Genomic DNA, 19,092 nt, shown 5'->3' with positions numbered 1-19,092 from the left:
GTACTTAAAGGAATAATAAGGGTAATATAAGTTGAGAAAATGAATAATAAGTAGCATATGACTACGAGACACCGTAAATTAGAACGGGATCTAACAGAACGATTTATGTTTATGGTTATAGATTTCCGAGCGGACCCTAGAGCATCCTCCACCTTGAAATACCCAGGCAAGTTTACGAACCCAACTCCATATACTGTTGTATTGTAAAATGATTGTTTTATTATCTTTTTCATAAATGTCATGCTTGCCATTATACTAAGTAATTGAGTTTTCGCATATTATAGCGATGTTGTACGATATGTATATGTCGTAGAATGTTTAACGCCGCCATGAGCGTGATGTATAATTACAAGACCGAGAGTCGGTCGGAGTTTTAAAATAAAAACCTGGGAATTATAACGGTGATTTTTTGGACGATTAAAGTCCGCAGTTATTTTATTTCAAAGGACTCGACGTCCACTTGCGAAATATTAAATACCCCGAACATTATTAAAACGATTTCCAACGATCGTATTCCCTCAACTATATTTAATTACTCGAATAATGAATATTATTTCATTTATTCATTTAATATAGGAGAATTACTCTCAAATGATTATTTATTTGAAACTCGATTATTTATTAAAAATTACTTTAATTATCTAAACATAAATTAGTTGAGAAATATTATTTTAAATATTCTTTTAACATATAATTATTCGAGGTTTTATTATTTAATAATTATTATTTAATAAGTAATTATTTATTAAATAATTTATATGATTTAAAAATCATAAAAAGCTGATTTAAAATACTTTCTGAATTTCAGAAAATCATTCGAATTATTTCAGATCGTCGAAGAATATTATCTCAACGTATTTTAAATATTTTGAATATAGTTTCAAAAAAAACTCCCCCTCATTTATTTATCTGTTGACAACCACTACTAGAAAAATGCCGTTAGACATCGGTTATAAACCGATGTCTTTTTTTTTCAAACTGATGTCTTCGCATGTGTAGAGAAATGTAGGGGTCTTTAACATCGGTTTTTAGCCGATGTTAAAGATGTATATAGACATCGGTTTTCTTAGCAAACTGATGCATAATTAGCCCCTTTTTTTAATAACATGTTAAAACTAGATTGTGAAAACTGGTAATTAGGATGTTAAGAAGCACTATAAACATATAATAGGGAAGAAAATTAAACTGATAGACATCAGATTCTTAAAAGAAATGATGTCTTATTTTGTATAGTACATCGGTTGCTACATAGAACCGATGTTAAATATGGTATATCACATCGATTTCAATTAGGTTAACGATGTTAAAGATGGCATATCACACCGGTTTCACTTAGGTTAGCGATGTGAAAGTCCCTATTTATATCATTTTTCCTGTCAAAATTGTTGTGTTTTGCTTATTTTTTACATCAGTTGGTTAATAATTAAAAGCTATATCGATAAAAAAAAAACCTTAAACGAGAACAAATATATACCAAAAAAACATATATATCAGCATTCAACCAACATATTTCTATATCTACATCTACATCAACATCAAAAACTATCTTCTTACAATTACATTCCTAACCTATCTAGCTCACTAAAGCCGCATTCCCCAAACAATTCTCCCCAGATGGATATGCTGTTGAACCATAAATAGTATCAGCTGAAACAAAGTTGGTAGCATCACGTACAGCTCCCACAAAAACTCTAGCTTCGTCAATGACTTCATAGTTCTTGCCTTTGTGTTCCCTGGTCACAGAGAAATAGAAGCTAATAATCAGTCTAAAAGCAATACAACCTAATATTTAGCACATAGCTGAAATTAAAAAGTTATCTATAACAACTATTGCTTTAAAACTTTTACAGTTGAATAAATTCTCTCACAATTTGTTCAACAGCTCGGATAATGACCAAAGTAGGGTGGCCTGGACCTTGATTAGGAACCATTGCTCTCAACTCAACTAAATTAACAATTCGAAACAGGGAAATTCAAGGAGTTGTCAAGACAAGAAAAAAATCACGGATTATGGCTTGCTTGTCGCTGCTAGAGTGAGACGAAGAGAATGAAGAGATGTCCCCTGCCCAACTGTATATGTTGCTGGAAATAGCAATTGTGCGGGTAATTACAGCTAATATTATCATTGTTGCTCCAAAAAATTTTATCATTCTTAGAAGAGATACCATGAACATCCCTGATAATGAAAAGAAAAGAAAAAGTTTAAAACTTGGTATGCATTGCTGTAGGAAGACAACTATGCTAATTATTAGATCTTAAGCCAGGACAATAAATTATATAAAACCAGATACATGCTCAACAGTCAGCATTATGTCTTCTAGTCATAAAACTTAACCAGTTTTGCTACCTGGCATATAAATAGAGAGAAAGAGAGGGAGAGGGAGATTACTTGATAGCAATGGCACTTGGAAAGATGAATGTAATGAAGACTGCAGAAGTCGATCCTAAAAACTGGAAGAAATACCATATATTTGGGAAGGCTATAGCTGCCAAGTAAGATAAAACTAACAAGACAAAATTAAGGAACACAAATCTTTTGTGACCTCAAAGAGAAGTTTAAGAGAGGAAACACCAGCATTACGTGAAACACATAGTTTAATCAAACTACATCATTAGGTAAAGATCCCATTGCTGATCCAGAACCCTGATCAAAATTTACAAATATGTCTGTTATAATGGAATCCCCAAACAACAAAAAAGATGGACTCCATATAATTTTACTCTATTTATTAAATATTAATGTTTAAATTTTATATATAGTAACGAGTTAAAAAAAAGTATTAAATAAGTAATAATGAATAAGTGCTAATGGTTGTAATTAATATTTTATAAATATTAATTAGAGTATTTATGATTAAATTTGCTAATTGAACTTCTATTTTGTTATATTATTTAAATAATAGATAATATATTATTATATACTTTTATAAAATATTTTTTTCTTAAATTATTTTTGATAATATATTAATAAAATATTTTAAAGTTTTGGTTTATATAACAACCTTAAGAAAATATAAAAGTTAAACAACATAATTATAAAAATTAAGTACATATGGGGTTAATTCCAAACAAAAAAAGGTACATATCAGGGTGAGTACTTTTCCTCCTTGGTGAAATAAAATAAGAGAAAGTTATCATTGGGGCTCCTACAAATAATGTGATGAATTTGTTAATTTAATTAATAAAAGTTTTTGTTCGTCAAAGAAAAAAGAAATTACACCAATGCTAACAAACTATTTTGGTTTTATTCCAAATACAAAGCAAAACTATTTTATTCATTTAACGAGATTATTCATTTATCGAAATTCAAAATTAAGGGGGGTAGGTAGGTGTAAGCATACCCGTGAAGATATCGAAAATAATGTTACGAGTGCGTGATCCAAACTCAACACCCTGAGTATGCAAAACATCTTTAGCCAAACTAAATAAATTAACAAACTAAGAAGTAAAATTAAAAAGAAAAAATGAACAAATGAATTTAGATATGAAATTAAGGTGAAAAAGAGACCTTGCAGAAAAGGAGCAAAGAAGAGAAGCAGCGCGAGGACCAATAGAAACCTAATCGACGACATGATTGTGTTGTATTGTGTTGTGTTGCTGCTTAGATGTGACGGAGAATCTCGCCGAGATGTAAATATCCCTATTAACTTTTCTTACACTTTCAACTGCACCTTCCCTCTATAACATCCCCTAAATGATTTTGGGCATGGTCAGTGATACATACGGTAGCAAAAATTACCCTCGACCTTTACCCATTCAATTACTAAATTAATGAAGAAAATAATGGTAACTGGATTCTTTTTTTTCTTGAAAAAAAGATACTTGTATATACACCACCTCTATTAAAATAACAAACTACTTGTATACATACCTAATCAAGCAAATCCAACTTCTTTTAACACTAACAAAACTCCAGAGACCTGTAAACAAGAATTTATTAAAATAAAAACATAAAATTTGAAAATAAATTGGAAAAAAAACTTACTTTTCTCACACAAATCAAGTAGACCCAACTTTTTTCAAGATTATTTAGCACCAATCGAGCTCGATTTAGGAATTAATCAAGTTTAATTAAAGGTTTGTACAAATAGGGGTATAATTAGGTTTAAAGAGAGTGATTGAGAAGAGAGACAGTGAGAGATGAGAGAGAAGAGATTGATAGAAGAGAGAAGAGAGACAAGATAATGAGAGAGAAGAGAGAATGAGAGAGAGAATGAGAGAGAGGGGGAAAGGGTTTTGGTTAAGGGAGAAAAATTGAGAATAAATTTTTTGGTTAAGGGGGAATTTTTTGGTGTATTAACGGGGGAAAGAAGAAGCGGGCCTTTTTTTAAAAAAAAAATGATTATAGACATCGGTTGGTTAAGATACCGATGTCTTACAACACCTTTAACATCGGTTTAGAAGCGACCGATGTTAAAACTGCTTTTAACATCGGTGACATTTCTAACCGATGTCAAAGAGGTGATGTCGCAGGCACTATTTTTAGTAGTGAACGGTCAACTCACATCCTTAGTACTTCCTCCAAAAATTCTCGGAAGTACATTTATATATATATATATACATATGAGACGAGCTGTACCTAGCAACAAGCAAAACGCTTGGGGAACTTCGATATAGTTCGATGATTCCAAGTATATGATAGGATTTCCTAAAGGACAAAGGAGGGGTAGGATCCAAGTACTTCGTGTATTGGGTAGACTGCCAGCACCGTAGGAGACGGTACTATATATACCTAAGGACTTGCGAAGTGTGTGTATACCCGAAATGAGGACACATAGACCGTATGCGGCAAGGGTAATAACCGGAATACGAAGGTGTCATCCTTCTACTAGTAGAAAAGGTTGCTGATTGTCCGTAGTACGACTGATCATCGTATGCAGTAGCTCCAAGTGAATGTCCTATTCTTTCAATTGGAATTGTGATGCAATACCGTAACCCAAGTCTAGGTGCTGGGTTTACCATTAAGGTATTTGCAAGATAATAAATCCACTAAAGAATTGTTTTCGAATGAATGTGTGTATCACCAAGGAAAACTGCTTTTGAATAAAATACAGTTATCATACATGGTATAATACTTGTGTTTATCATAAAGTCATTTCATACTGTACATTATTATGCTGGGCATTATAGCTCACACTTGTTTTCTTAAATTGACACAACACAACAGTGAATCAGGATGCCTATCATGAAACTCACAGCCAGGAAACGGGTAGGAAACGACCAATTTTTCCGTAGGATGTTTAGTGTCGTACCTCAGGTAGATCGAATAAGCTGGATTGATTTTTAGTTGTTTTTAGTCCGGCTTATTTACAAGTATGACTTATGTAAGATAATAAATAAGAAACAAATATTTGGCCGACGGACTAACCTTACTTAAAGGTTATTTCCGCGGTAAGACTTAATTACTTTTGGGTTGTAATAATTATCACTCGTGAATTGATTTACTCTAGTAATGAATAGTTCGTTTCCAAGACAATAACCTATAATTGCGTGTGTGTGATAAGTGTGGGATCGTAAAGGTGTGAGTATTTATATATTGTGATACGAGATAAGTGTTATATAGCGTTCAAGATGGCGTGGCCTCCTAGATCCCTGACCCCGGATTTTGGGGCCCCACGACTCATGTGCTCTCTCATTTTTAACAAGTCCAAACAAATGAAGTAGCTAGCATTACTCTGTGCCACTATACTTGTCAAATATAAATAATTCCATGAGATTGTTAGAGAAAAATATGTGTACCGTTGCTATAAGGTATTGTTTGTCGGTATGCAAGTCAGTATCCTGCAATTCAATCAAGTCCTTTAGTGACAATAAAATCTAGAAACAAAGTTGAAATTAAGCTACAAAAATATGGTACACATAATCAATTTATCATCTAATAATCTAGAGATTTCTCAGTTTATTATGTAGTCAAAAGATTAAATAATATACGACCTATTTAGAACGTGAATATCGATAATCAGAATCGAAATATAAAAATTAATTTGGCCCGAGAGTTAATCTAGCTAATAATCTGGAGTTTAACTTGGAATGCAAAAATATAGCACTATAATTCTATACTCTAAACCTCATAACCTTATGGAGCTACCTAAAGCCACATCTGAGTTAACAATTCCCTATAAAAGAATCTATTTACATGAATTGTCCATAAATTTTATACTTATCTTGTTAACAGAATGTGCTTTGTCACGTTAAATCATATTAGTAATGGGAAAAGAATCTTTAGTATTAGAATGGTTCTGCTGATCAATATTAGACCTTAATTAGACCACCCCTGACCACTTAATATTTCGAAACCAAGCAACAAAGATCATCAGTCGTAATTTGTAAATATTTATAAATATGTCTAAAATCCTTACATAAAGATTATCAAGGAAAATTATTATTGTCAAGTAACTTCACTACTGCGAACCTAGATCACTACATGTGTATCTAACAAACCCACTTACAATTTAACAAAAAACCATATATAAATAAGCAAAAGCAAGGGAGAGAAACAAATTAATCTAAGATAACATACATCTTTTTAAAGATAATGCGACAATGTCATTGAGCCTGCTAATCAACCAAAAAGAAAAGGTTGTCTCCCTTGTTATGTGTCACTGTCACTTTCACCAGAGATGAATGTTTACATATCATGAAATATATGTGTCATAATGTTTATGATTAAGAATATCGTTTTAATTTAGCGTGTCATGGAAGTTAAATCTATACCTTTGATAACTTGTGGTGTTGGGAACTTGGCCAGTCCCTCACCATCAACTGGAAAAAGCTCCCTTAATATTTCTAAGGGGGTGTTCTGCCTAATCCTTTCAACTATCCCTGCAGGTAGCTTTACTCCTCCTTCGTAGATTCTGTGCACATCTTTGAAACTGTCAAACTCAGTAGGAGTAGTGTCCCATACGAATTTAAACTCCGCATCAAGAAACTGAATAACTGCCTTCAGTCCATATGCAAGAAAATCCGTCAACTTTATAGGCGAGAGTCTCTCATCTCTAGAAACATATATGCTTATAGTGTTAAGAAGGGATAACTTGCTTTCAGTGTTGGGATCTGCATGTAAAATTTGTTGGGTTTTAATCTAAACTTAACTAGTTTATTTACCTGATTTAGTTGTTTGTTAATAATGGCATTTGTTAGGCATGTTTTTGGTAAAAGACTGAGTCTTACGTGGGTTCAGTTTCTTTAGGAGAGTCATGGTGAGTTTAGGAGTGCTTTATGTAAACGTTGCTGATTTGTAGGAATTTGTTTTTAGCTAGTTCGTTTTATATTTCCATTTCCTGTAACCAGTTCTGTGAGCTGTGATAATAACATATTAAGTTTTGCTTTCTCCAGTTTCAAAGTATAAACATGTGTGTGTGTTTCTTATATCAGGTTTAAAACTCTACATTCTGGTATCAGAGTCTCGTAGTGTATGCCAAAGTATATGCCTAAACAGAGAACTATGGACGTGTTAAAGTCGAAGGAGGGATCACTGGGGCTCAACTATCCTATGCTGTCAAAGAATAACTATACGACATGGTCGTTAAAGATGAAAGTTAATATGGAGGCACAAGGCGTGTGGGAGGCAATTGAGTCCGATGGTAAGAAGTCACAGGTTGAGGTTCGTACAGACAAAATGGCGTTGGCAATAATTTATCAGAGTATTCCAGAGGAGATTTTACTGTCCGTAGCAGAGAAGAAGTCGGCACAGGAGGCTTGGGAGGCTATAAAAACCATGTGTGTAGGTGCTGATAGAGTGAAGAAGGCGAAGGTGCAGACCTTGAGAGCCGAACTAGAGTCTCTAACCATGAAAGAAACCGAGCAGATTGACGATTTCTGTATGAGGCTGTGTGGTATCGTAACAAACATACGTGTTTTGGGTGAGATAATGGAGGAATCATATGTTGTCAAGAAACTTCTCAGGGCAGTGCCAGCCAAGTATCTTCAAATTGCCTCTACGATAGAACAGTTTGGCAATCTTGAAGAAATGACAGTTGAAGAAACCTTGGGACGACTCAAAGCTCATGAAGAACGAATTCGTGGGACTACGGAGACCTCGGGTAATCAACTGTTATTGACAGAGGAGGAGTGGAAAGGAAGCTCATAATGGACAGTTGTTGCTTACTAGGGAGGAGTGGCTGAAGAAAATGTCACAAAATCAGAAGGGTAAGCGGGATGTTGAATCTAGAAACAAGGAAGGAAACCGAGGATACCGAGACAAGAGCAAGGTGAGATGCTTCAATTGCAGCATCTTGGGACATTATGCTTCTGAATGTCGTAAACCAAAACGAGAGAAGGAATCAAGACAAGAGGCAAATTTGACTCAAATTGAAGATGATGAACCTGCCTTGCTTTTAACGGAGTGTGATGAAAAACAAGAAAAAATGTTTTTGTTAGATGAAAGGAACGTGATGCCAAAATTAAAGCAAGAACCTAAAGCAAATTTGGAGTCAAATTTATGGTACCTTGATAATGGAGCTAGTAACCACATGACGGGAGTGCGTTCGAAATTTACTAAGCTTGATGAAAGTGTGACTGGTGAAGTACGTTTTGGCGATGGATCCACTGTCACAATAAAGGGAAAAGGTTCAGTGGTTTTGAGGTGTCAAACTGGTGAGGAACATGTGTTGAGTGAGGTATATTTTATTCCCTCTCTTTGCAACAATATTATTAGTTTGGGTCAACTAGCAGAAGAAGGTTGCAAAGTGGTACTTCATGGAGATTTGTTGTGGGTCAACGACAAAGATGGAAGATTATTGGTAAAAGTTAAATGTTCAAGAAACAGATTGTATAAAATAATCATTGAAGGAAGCAAACCTGCATGTCTGATGTCAAAGGCAGAAGAGGATTCTTGGTTGTGGCATTGTAGGCTCGGACATGTGAACTTCAAAGCTATGAATCTTATGTCTGACAAAGAGATGGCTCGAGGCTTACCAAAATTTGTTCAGCCAAACGAAATATGCAGAGGGTGTTTAATGTCAAAGCAAGTAAGGTCTTCATTTCCTCAACGAACTTCTTTTAATGCCTCGAAAATCCTGGACCTTGTGCACGGAGACATCTGTGGTCCTATATCGCCTTCAACACCTGGTGGAAAGAGGTATTTCTTTTTGTTGGTAGACGATTATAGTAGACTAATGTGGGTGTATTTTCTAACTACAAAAGATGAGGCATTCGAGTACTTTAAGAAATTCAGAGCATTAGTGGAAGATCGACCTGAACGAAAGATAAATGTGTTCAGAACAGACCGAGGTGGGGAATTCTGTTCGAGTAAATTTACTGAATATTATGAGAATGCTGGAATTCAACGACATTATACAACACCGTATTCTCCACAGAAGAATGGCGTGGTTGAGAGGAGAAATAGGACGGTTGTAGCAATGGCAAGAAGCTTCCTAAAGGAGAAAAACATGCCACACAAGTTCTGGGCAGAAGCAGTAAGACACTCAATTTATGTGCTGAATCGGTTACCAACTAAGGTTGTTGTTGGGAAGACACCATACGAAGCATGGTCAGGTAAGATTCCAAATCTCGAATATTTAAAGATTTTTGGTTGCATTGCACATGTAAAAATTCCTAGTGTCAAAGTAACTAAATTGGATGATAGAAGTAAAGTTTTGGTATATTTGGGAAAAGAGCCCGGTATAAAGGGCTGCATGTTGTATGATCCTAAAACTAACTCCCTCCAAGTTAGTCGAGATATTGTTTTTGAAGAAAACAAAAGCTGGCCATGGGAACAGGGCTTCGAGGACAACAATTCTCAAAGTTCATTTGTCATAGTAAACGAAAAAACGGTTGAAGAAGCAGATGGTGAAACAACAGATTCTGTAAGTGATTTTTCTGATATTGCTACACCAACACAAAGTCGTGTGAATAACACCATTCAATCGTCTAATGAAGAAAGTGAGCCCAGGCGTTTCAGGCAACTTTCTGATATTTACAATGATACTGAAGAGGTGGAATTACATGATGAGTTGATGCTGATGGGGATTGAGGAACCTGTATGCTACAGTCAGGCAATAAAAGAAAAATCATGGGAAAAGGCCATGACAGACGAAATCGAAGCCATAGAGAAAAACGGGACTTGGAAGTTGGTCGAGTTACCAACTGGGCACAAACCCATTGGACTGAAATGGGTGTATAAAATAAAAAGGGACACGGAAGGGAGGATTTTAAAGTACAAAGCGCGGCTTGTAGCAAAAGGGTATGTTCAAAAACACGGTGTGGATTATGAGGAGGTTTTTGCTCCAGTAACTAGGTTGGAAACAGTCCGTTTACTCCTTGCACTTGCTGCTAAAAATAGCTGGGAAGTGCATCATCTTGATGTAAAGTCGGCATTTTTAAATGGTGAGTTAAGTGAGGATGTGTATGTGTGTCAGCCAGAAGGGTTTGTGGTGAAGGGAAAGGAGAATCTTGTGTATAAACTAGCTAAGGCCTTGTATGGATTAAAACAGGCCCCAAGGGCCTGGTATGCAAAGCTTAACTGGTGCTTGAAGAATCTGGGTTTTATCAAATGTCCTTATGAACCAGCTGTGTACACTAAACGAATCGGTAATGAAGTCTTGCTGGTGGGAGTCTATATTGATGATTTACTAGTCACAGGGACTAGTGTTGAAAGCATTAATTTTTTCAAGAAGCAGATGACATAATCTTTTGAAATGAGTGATCTCGGAAAGCTCTCTCACTATCTGGGAATAGAAGTGAAGCAAAGTGCTGATGACATCGAGTTGAAACAGAGTGCATATGCGAAGAAAGTGCTGCTGAAGGCTGGTTTGTTTGAATGCAATCCAGTAAAGTATCCAATGGAAGAAAAATTGCAGATGCATAAAGATGAAACTGGGAAGCCTATAGATCCAACTCAGTTTAAAAGCATTGTGGGGGTCTTCGATATCTAGTTCATACTCGTCCTGACATAGCTTTCGCTATAGGGATTGTTAGCCGCTATATGGAGAGACCCACAGAACTCCACTATAGTGCAGTGAAACGTATTTTACGCTATGTAAAAGGCACTTTGGATTATGGTCTGCACTATGCAAGAGGAACAGGTAACTACATATTATCGGGGTTTTCTGACAGTGATTTGGCAGGAAATATTGAAGATAGGAAGAGCACAGGAGGCATGGTGTTCTATCTAAATGACAGCTTGATAACTTGGGTCTCTCAAAAGCAGAGGTGTGTTGCTCTTTCTTCTTGCGAAGCTGAATTCATGGCTGCTACGGCAGCAGCATGCCAGGGTGTATGGTTGCAGAAATTGCTAAGTCAAATCGTCAATGTCAAGCTAGGTCCTGTGATAATGTATCTGGATAATAAGTCAGCTATAGACTTGGCAAAGAATCCAACGTTTCATGGTCGAAGCAAGCATATAGACATTCATTATCACTTTATTAGAGAATGTGTTGAGAGAGGAGAAATTGAACTCAAGCATGTTAGCACTAACGAACAGAAGGCAGATGTTTTGACAAAGGCCCTGGGAGCAGTCAAGTTCGAGCGTATGCGTGATTTGCTTGGGATGAAGAAGTTGTCTGCATAAGTTTAGATTAAGGGAGTGTTTTGTTGGGTTTTAATCTAAACTTAACTAGTTTATTTACCTGATTTAGTTGTTTGTTAATAATGGCATTTGTTAGGCATGTTTTTAGTCAAAAACTGAGTCTTACGTGGGTTCAGTTTCTTTAGGAGAGTCATGGTGAGTTTAGGAGTGCTTTATGTAAACGTTGCTGATTTGTAGGAATTTGTTTTTAGCTAGTTCGTTTTATATTTCCATTTCCTGTAACCAGTTCTGTGAGCTGTGATAATAACATATTAAGTTTTGCTTTCTCCAGTTTCAAAGTATAAACAGGTGTGTGTGTTTCTTATATCAGGTTTAAAACTCTACAAAATTCACATACAAATGAATGATAATTGGAAAAAGAATTGGACTTTTAATAAGAAGTCACTGAGGCATATATTTGATGAATAAACCTGTCCTGGTTGGTGGCCTTCCAGTCCGTCCTCTACGAGGATAAGGATACTCAGAGGATCCACCAAGAACTGACCTCACATCCTTGGAGTCATTATCAGGGTCTTCCAAATCATTGTAAAATGCGTAGTCTTACATCCTGTCCCATTCTTCAAACATTCCGCTTCTAGTTCCTCTTAAAATCACCAGCTCTTCTTCTCTGTACTGGACTATTGTGGCTGGTGTTTCACTAGGAAGATACGTCTACGTATAACAAACATAATTATTCCATATCATCAAACTAAATCAGACATAGATGATAAGCGCACGTGTTATATGGTGTGAACTATATATGTAATAGTAACTTAAATTGAACTCATATAAGTAATAGTAAGGTCTGCACATATCTCATCCTTCTTAGACCTTTACTTCCGACTTGGATTTCATTTCTCAAAAATATGCAGTACATGTGTAATTGGAAAACAAAGAAAATAATAAATGTTAAAAATCTAGTACCTTATTTGCGAAGAGACTCGGTCAGAATTGTATCTCTTAGCCGGGTAAACCCAAGAATTACAGATAAAATAAATGTCACCATGACATGAAAGTTCCCAACACCACAAGTTATCAAAGGTATAGATGCTGTTATAGCCAAAATTTGGTATTGGATCATCTTGGGTCAAATACGGGTCAATTGGAATTGAATTGGGGCAAGAAGATGAATAATTAGGTTTTGGTTTACATTGTATGAAGCGAAGACACGCCCTGTATATGTAGGATGCGTCCATGATTGTGTAGGCTGTATTTTGGGTTGTCATGTAAAGAGATGAGGAGGAAGATATTGAAAGGAGGAGGACGCACCCAAGGCGCAGGACGCGCCCTGATAAGTAAAAATAATGGGATGAGCTGTACAGGTAATAAGGTTGCCATGTAAGGAGAATATGTGTATTTTACAAGGGGAGGACGCGTCCTGCCTCCTGGAGATGCACACTTTGGGATGGTTGAGCTTGTTCTCATTCAAGACAAAGCAAATAGAGATACTTGGAAGATATAGCAATATGTGGAGTTCGTAGCGTCAGGACGCGCCCAATCGTTCAGGACGCGTCCTATGTGTGAAGAATGCATGTTCAAGAGTAAGTTTAAAGCAAGACAAGCGTGGAAGGAGCAATGGAGGATTATTTTCACTAACATATTTGTTGCAGGTACTCTTTGAAGAATTCCCTCCTTGAGACGGTCAAGGAGGGGGATGTCCGTGAAAAGCTTGAAGGCCTCCAGGGGTATGCCTGATAATTGAAGGCCTCCTCCTGTATTCAACGGGTGTCCTCGTTGGGGATGCGGGGTTAACTTTGGTGTGTGCTTTGGGAACTCTGTTCTTGTATTCAACGGGTGTCCTCGTTGGAGAACTTTGGAGTCATCCTGCACTTTGCACCCAAGAGCTTGGGATCACCTGTCCTGCAATTTGGTGGGTTATCCTCATTCGGGGGACAGGGACGCGTCTGGCATTTGGGGTGAACCGTGGCTATACCTGCGTTCGTAATTCAAGGGAGATAGCTGTAGCGGAATGTTATCCTTGCGCAGGGAGATGCATTATTCGTGAAGTCATGCGATTACAAACGAGCCTTGGGCCTTCGCGGTTGGGCCTCATAGTTGGACATTCCTAAAGCTAGCGGAAGATGGATTCTGGACCGGGCCTGGGAATAAGAAGTCTAAGCCCATTAGATTTCTTGTTCCCCAAGAACTACGTGGGCTTGATTCCCTATAAATAGGGATACATAGGCAAATTGTGAGGGGTCGGAAGCGAGAGCCATAAGGAGCCACCACCAACCCTAAGCAATCTCAGCCCCCAATTTATTACAACCACCACACTCCGCTCACTTTTCAGGCGAAGAACCACCATCGTAGATCTTGATTCCGACGACGAACCTCAAACTTTGTTGATACCAAATTCCTCCGTCAACAAATTGGCGCTAGAAGGAGGGGTGCTCATCAAGATCATAATCTCAGGAGGAAGAGATGTCTCGTCACGATGAAGGTTCTTTGACGCAAGAATTGAAGGATAGCCACGGAAGAGTTGCATACAACGGCCACGAAGGAGATCCGTAAAATAAATATTTTTGGCCAGGGGGTCGAATGATGTTGTGAATATGTTGTGTACTTGATGATTACCTAAACAAAACATCTAAGTAGATTTTACTTAGTGAAATAATGTAGCACTCGACGGATAAGAATTATAGTCCCGACGGATAACTCATTATAGTCCCGACGGATGATTAAACAATTATCCATCGAGTGAGTAGCTTATGTAATAATAAGTTTGTAGCACAGTGTTGTATGCACCTTTGTATAGAATCTGGAGTAGCATATAAGTCATGTTGACTTTAACTAGATATGCAGAATAGGTTGATTAACTGTACATAAGCAATGTCTTATAATTCTGTATAAGTGAAATGAAGTCAAGTGCCAAAATAGCTACCAACGGATGATTAACAAAGCTTCGACGGATGATCAAATGACTATCAACAGATGTTTAACATAGCAGTCGACGGATGATCAATCATGTCATCGACGGATGATCTGAAAGTCGACGGATGATCATATCAAGAATTCAAACATCAGTTGAACAGTGAAAGTTGACACACAGCCGTTGAGTTGGATACAAACACACTGTGGAAGCCCATTAACTGGGTAATAGAGGACGAAAAGCAGCAAAGATCAAGACTGTTAGATTTTATATTTGTTCAGTTCTTTTGACTTTGTAATCTTGGTAATATATAAACCAAGAGAGTAGCAAATAGAAAAATAACTGAGATAGCTAAGAAACAACAACAGAGAAATCTTTGTAAGCACTATCTTTAGCATTTCCTGTGTTCTTAGCTGTTCTATTTTGTGTAAGCAGCTGTGAGCATTTCTGCACACAGAGTCCTCTCGATATATTAAATATATCTCTGGTGGAATTGTTTAAATCCACCAGAAAGTTTTTAAAGACTCTTGTTTTTAATTACTTATGTTTTGATTCATTCAAGTTTACATTCCGCATTGTGCTAATCAAAACAAATATATCCATAATCGAGTTGAACATTTTTATTTCAAGAAAAAGGTTCAAGAATTCCATTCAACCCCCCTTCTGTAATTCTTACTATATTGTTAAGGGACTAACAATTGGTATCAGAGCAAGCTCTTAATCTACAAAGAGTTTAAAGATCAAAACAATTCAGCAAGATGAACAAGAAAGATGTTGGAGTCAAGATTCCTTTTCTTGATAAAGATAATTACCATCATTGGAAGGTAAAGATGCATCTTCATATGCTTTCTCAAGATGAGGCCTATGTGGACTGCATAGAAAGAGGCCCTCATGTTCCAATAAGAGCTGCAATAGGAAATGAACCATCTGTTCCAAAGCCAAGGCATGAATGGTCTGACCCTGATATTGAACAAGTCAGGAAAGATAAAAAGGCCATGAACATTCTGTTCAATGGTGTTGATGCAGACATGTTTGATAACATCATCAACTGCAAGACTGCCAAGGATGTTTGGGACACAATACAGATAATCTGTGATGGTACTGAGCAAGTAAGAGAAAATAAAATGCAGCTCCTGATTCAGCAATATGAGCATTTTCACAGTGAAGAAAGTGAGTCACTCACTGACATTTTTAGTAGATTCCAAAAGCTACTAAATGCTCTTAAATTGCATGGAAGAGTCTATCAGACTAAAGACTCCAATCTGAAATTTCTCAGATCTCTTCCAAAGGAATGGAAACCAATGACAGTCTCATTGAGAAACTCACAAGATTATAAGGAGTTTACTTTGGAGAGACTGTATGGCATTCTGAAGACCTATGAGTTTGAGATAGAGCGGGATGAAAGAATGGAGAGAGGAAAGAAGAAAGGAGGATCCATTGCACTAGTGGCTGAACTGGAAAAGGAGAAGGAAGTGAAGATGGAAGCTGTGGAATCAACTTCAAAGGCCTGTGAAAGCAAGGGTAAAGGGCTAGCTGCAGAAAGTGAAGATTCATTGAGTCAAGATGACATGGAGGATATTGATGAGCACCTAGCATTCCTTTCAAGAAGATTTGCCAAGCTCAAGTTCAATAAGAACTTTGGAGCTGCCAAGCCAAATAGAAACATGGTGGATAAATCAAAATTCAAGTGTTTCAAATGTGGCTTGGCAGGGAATTTTGCAAATGAGTGTAGAAAGTCAGATTCCAGTAAGAAAAGATTTGAGTCTGTGGATTATAAGCAAAAATACTTTGATCTACTCAAACAGAAGGAAATGGCTTTTATTATACAAGAGAATGACTGGGCAGCTGATGGTTTGGATGAAGATGAGGATGTCAGCTATGTAAATCTAGCCCTTATGGCCAAGTCTGATGAAACAAAGACAAGTTCCTCAAGCAACCAGGTAATCACTACAAACCTTGCACATTTATCTAAAGCTGAGTGTAATGATGCAATAAATGACATGTCTATAGAATTGTATCATTTGTGTGTTACACTTAACTCCCTCACTAAAGAAAATGCTAAAATCAAAGAAAATAACTTGTTTTTGAGTGAGAGGAATATTGTGCTTGAGTCTAAGTTTGTTGAGTTTGAGAAACTAAAAATTGAGTGTAGAATTGCCAAGGAGGAATTAACTGAGTCCTTGAAAAAGGAAGAAATTTTAAAGAAGCAGCTCTATCGTGAACAGGAGGTGATTAAAGCATGGAAAACATCCAGAGATGTTCATGCTCAAATCACCAAGGTTCAAGGAATTGAGTCTTTTTGTGATGAAGCCTGGAAAAAGAATAAGGAGAAACTAGAACCTATTTTGGTAGATGGATTGCTGACAGATGTAGACTCGACGGATGATGAGGACTATCCGTCGGATAACAAAAAGTGTTATCCGTCGAATAATAAAAATCCTCATCCGTCGGCTGTGAGCAAACCCATTAGCAAAGCCAAATTAACCAAGCTAAATGAAAAGTATGGGTCTGTTTCCAAGAACTTTGTTTCAGGAGAGTCAAGTCAAGCCAAGAAAGGGAAGAAGGCTAATGTTGGTCACATGACTGTCAAACATTTAAGTGACAGACTTGAGAAGATAGAGGTAAAAATAGAGACTAAAAGGAAAAATAATAGGAATGGTAAAGTAGGGATTAACAAACATAATAACTACACACCTGACAAATAAGCTCCTAGAAAAATCTGTGTCAAGTGTGGTAGTGTAAATCATTTTTCTGTTAATTGCAAATCTGCCATGCCTACTCCCATGTCTGTTCAGCCTCAATTCTCTAACATGAATGCCATGCCTCCCATGCCTGTAAATGCTATGCCTACACAGAATATGAATGCACAGTTTTCTAATATGCCATTTGCACCTAATCCATATTATGTTGCATACAATATGCCTCAAATGCCATTTAGCATGCCTTACTGGAATAACATGTTTGCACCAAGCATGCCATTTCCTGTTAGCCATAACATGCATAATAATTCTGTTGCATCTAGTGGTTTCAAAGGCCCAACCCAAATGACTAAGGAAGAATCTGAAATTCCTAAGTCAAATGAGTTAAGACCTAAGAAACAGAAGAAGAAAGCTAACAAGGCAGGACCCAAGGAAACTTGGGTACCAAAATCAACTTGATTTGATTTTGATGTGTGCAGGGAAACCGAAGGAATTTTTGGTACTTGGATAGTGGTTGTTCAAGACACATGACTGGTGATTCTACCCTGCTCACAGAGTTTGAAGAGAGAGCTGGCCCAAGTATCACTTTTGGAGATGACAACAAAGGTTATACTGTGGGATATGGCTTGATTTCAAAGGACAATGTCATCATTGAAGAGGTTGCCTTAGTGGATGGTCTCAAACACAATCTGTTGAGTATCAGCCAGCTTTGTGATAAAGGCAACTCAGTAACCTTCAACAAAGAAACCTGTGTTGTGATTAATAATCAAAACAACAAAGTGGTTCTCACTGGTGTGAGAAGAGGAAATGTGTATCTAGCTGACTTCAACTCAACTAAAGCAGAATCTGTAACTTGTCTTCTCAGTAAAGCAAGTCAAGATGAAAGTTGGCTATGGCACAAGAAGCTATCCCATTTGAACTTCAAGACCATGAATGAGCTGGTAAAGAAAGAGCTAGTTAGAGGAATTCCTATGGTGGAGTTTACAAAGGATGGACTGTGTGATGCCTGCCAAAAAGGGAAGCAAATTAAAGCATCATTCAGGAAGAAACTTGATTCAGCAATTGAAGAGCCTCTACAACTGCTTCACATGGATTTGTTTGGACCAGTCAATATATTGTCAATCTCAAAGAAAAGATTTTGCCTAGTAATTGTAGATGATTTCTCAAAGTTCTCTTGGACCTATTTCCTAAAGTCCAAGGATGAAGCTAGTGAAATCATCATCAATCACATAAGGCAAGTTAACAATCATCCTGTTTTCAAAGTTAGAAGAATCAGGAGTGATAATGGAACTGAGTTCAAGAACTATGTCATGAGAGCATTTTGTGAGGAAAATGGAATCTTGCATGAGTTCTCAGCAGCAAGGACTCCACAACAGAATAGAGTAGTGGAAAGAAAGAATAGATCTCTTATTGAAGCTGCAAGGACAATGCTTGAAGAATCAAAACTACCAACATACTTCTGGGCTGAAGCTGTAAACACTGCATGCTACACTCAGAACATCTCTCTGATTAATCAAGCAAGATGCATGACACCTTATCAATTGTTCAAGAACAAGAAGCCAACTCTGAACTTTCTTCATGTCTTTGGCTGTAAATGCTATATTCTGAGAAATCAAACTGATCAAAATGGGAAGTTTGATGCTAAAGCAGATGAAGGAATTTTTGTTGGATATGCTGTTGGTAAAGCATATAGAGTCTACAATCTAAGAACCAACATTGTTGTTGAATCTATACATGTTGTGTTTGATGATAAAAAGATTGAAGGACTAAAAGATGGAGATTACCATGAGAGCCTCAAATTCGACAATGTTGAGATGGTCAGTGATGAAAGTGATGATGAGAGTGATCAAGAAACAGTGTTTAAGGATAATGCAGACAAATCTACTACAAATGAAGCACAAAACTCAACATCCGTCGAGTTACATAATGCTTCATCCGTCGGAAGACAATCTGTATTATCCGTCGGAAGACAACCTGCCTCATCCGTCGGTACTCAAAATTCACCATCCGTCGGGTTA

At 36.9% G+C, this 19,092-nt stretch overlaps 1 protein-coding gene and 1 long non-coding RNA gene across 2 annotated transcripts; one reads left to right on the top strand and one right to left on the bottom strand.

The window, feature by feature from the left end:
• Positions 1 to 1,527: 1,527 nt before the first annotated feature.
• LOC141705991 (uncharacterized) lies at positions 1,528 to 7,232 on the bottom strand. The gene is made up of 9 exons (XR_012568563.1): positions 6,715 to 7,232; positions 6,521 to 6,608; positions 5,740 to 5,781; positions 3,872 to 3,920; positions 3,509 to 3,690; positions 3,342 to 3,393; positions 2,390 to 2,644; positions 1,869 to 2,176; positions 1,528 to 1,733 (listed from the first exon to the last, which is right to left on the bottom strand). It is a non-coding gene; the product is annotated as an uncharacterized LOC141705991 (long non-coding RNA).
• Positions 7,233 to 7,444: 212 nt separating this feature from the next.
• LOC141690888 (uncharacterized) lies at positions 7,445 to 8,089 on the top strand. The gene has a single exon (XM_074495646.1). The coding sequence runs from the start codon at positions 7,445 to 7,447 to the stop codon at positions 8,087 to 8,089; it is 645 nt and encodes a 214-aa protein (XP_074351747.1).
• Positions 8,090 to 19,092: the final 11,003 nt, after the last annotated feature.

The sequence above is a fragment of the Apium graveolens genome, chromosome 2, assembly GCF_009905375.1.
Source record: "Apium graveolens cultivar Ventura chromosome 2, ASM990537v1, whole genome shotgun sequence".
Classification (NCBI taxonomy): Eukaryota; Viridiplantae; Streptophyta; class Magnoliopsida; order Apiales; family Apiaceae; genus Apium; species Apium graveolens.
This window is presented reverse-complemented; position numbering and strand designations above follow the sequence as displayed.

What these genes read in the sequence shown, in the direction of transcription:
- LOC141690888 (XM_074495646.1), top strand. Translation starts at nt 7,445, where the DNA reads ATGGACGTGTTAAAGTCGAAGGAGGGATCACTGGGGCTCAACTATCCT.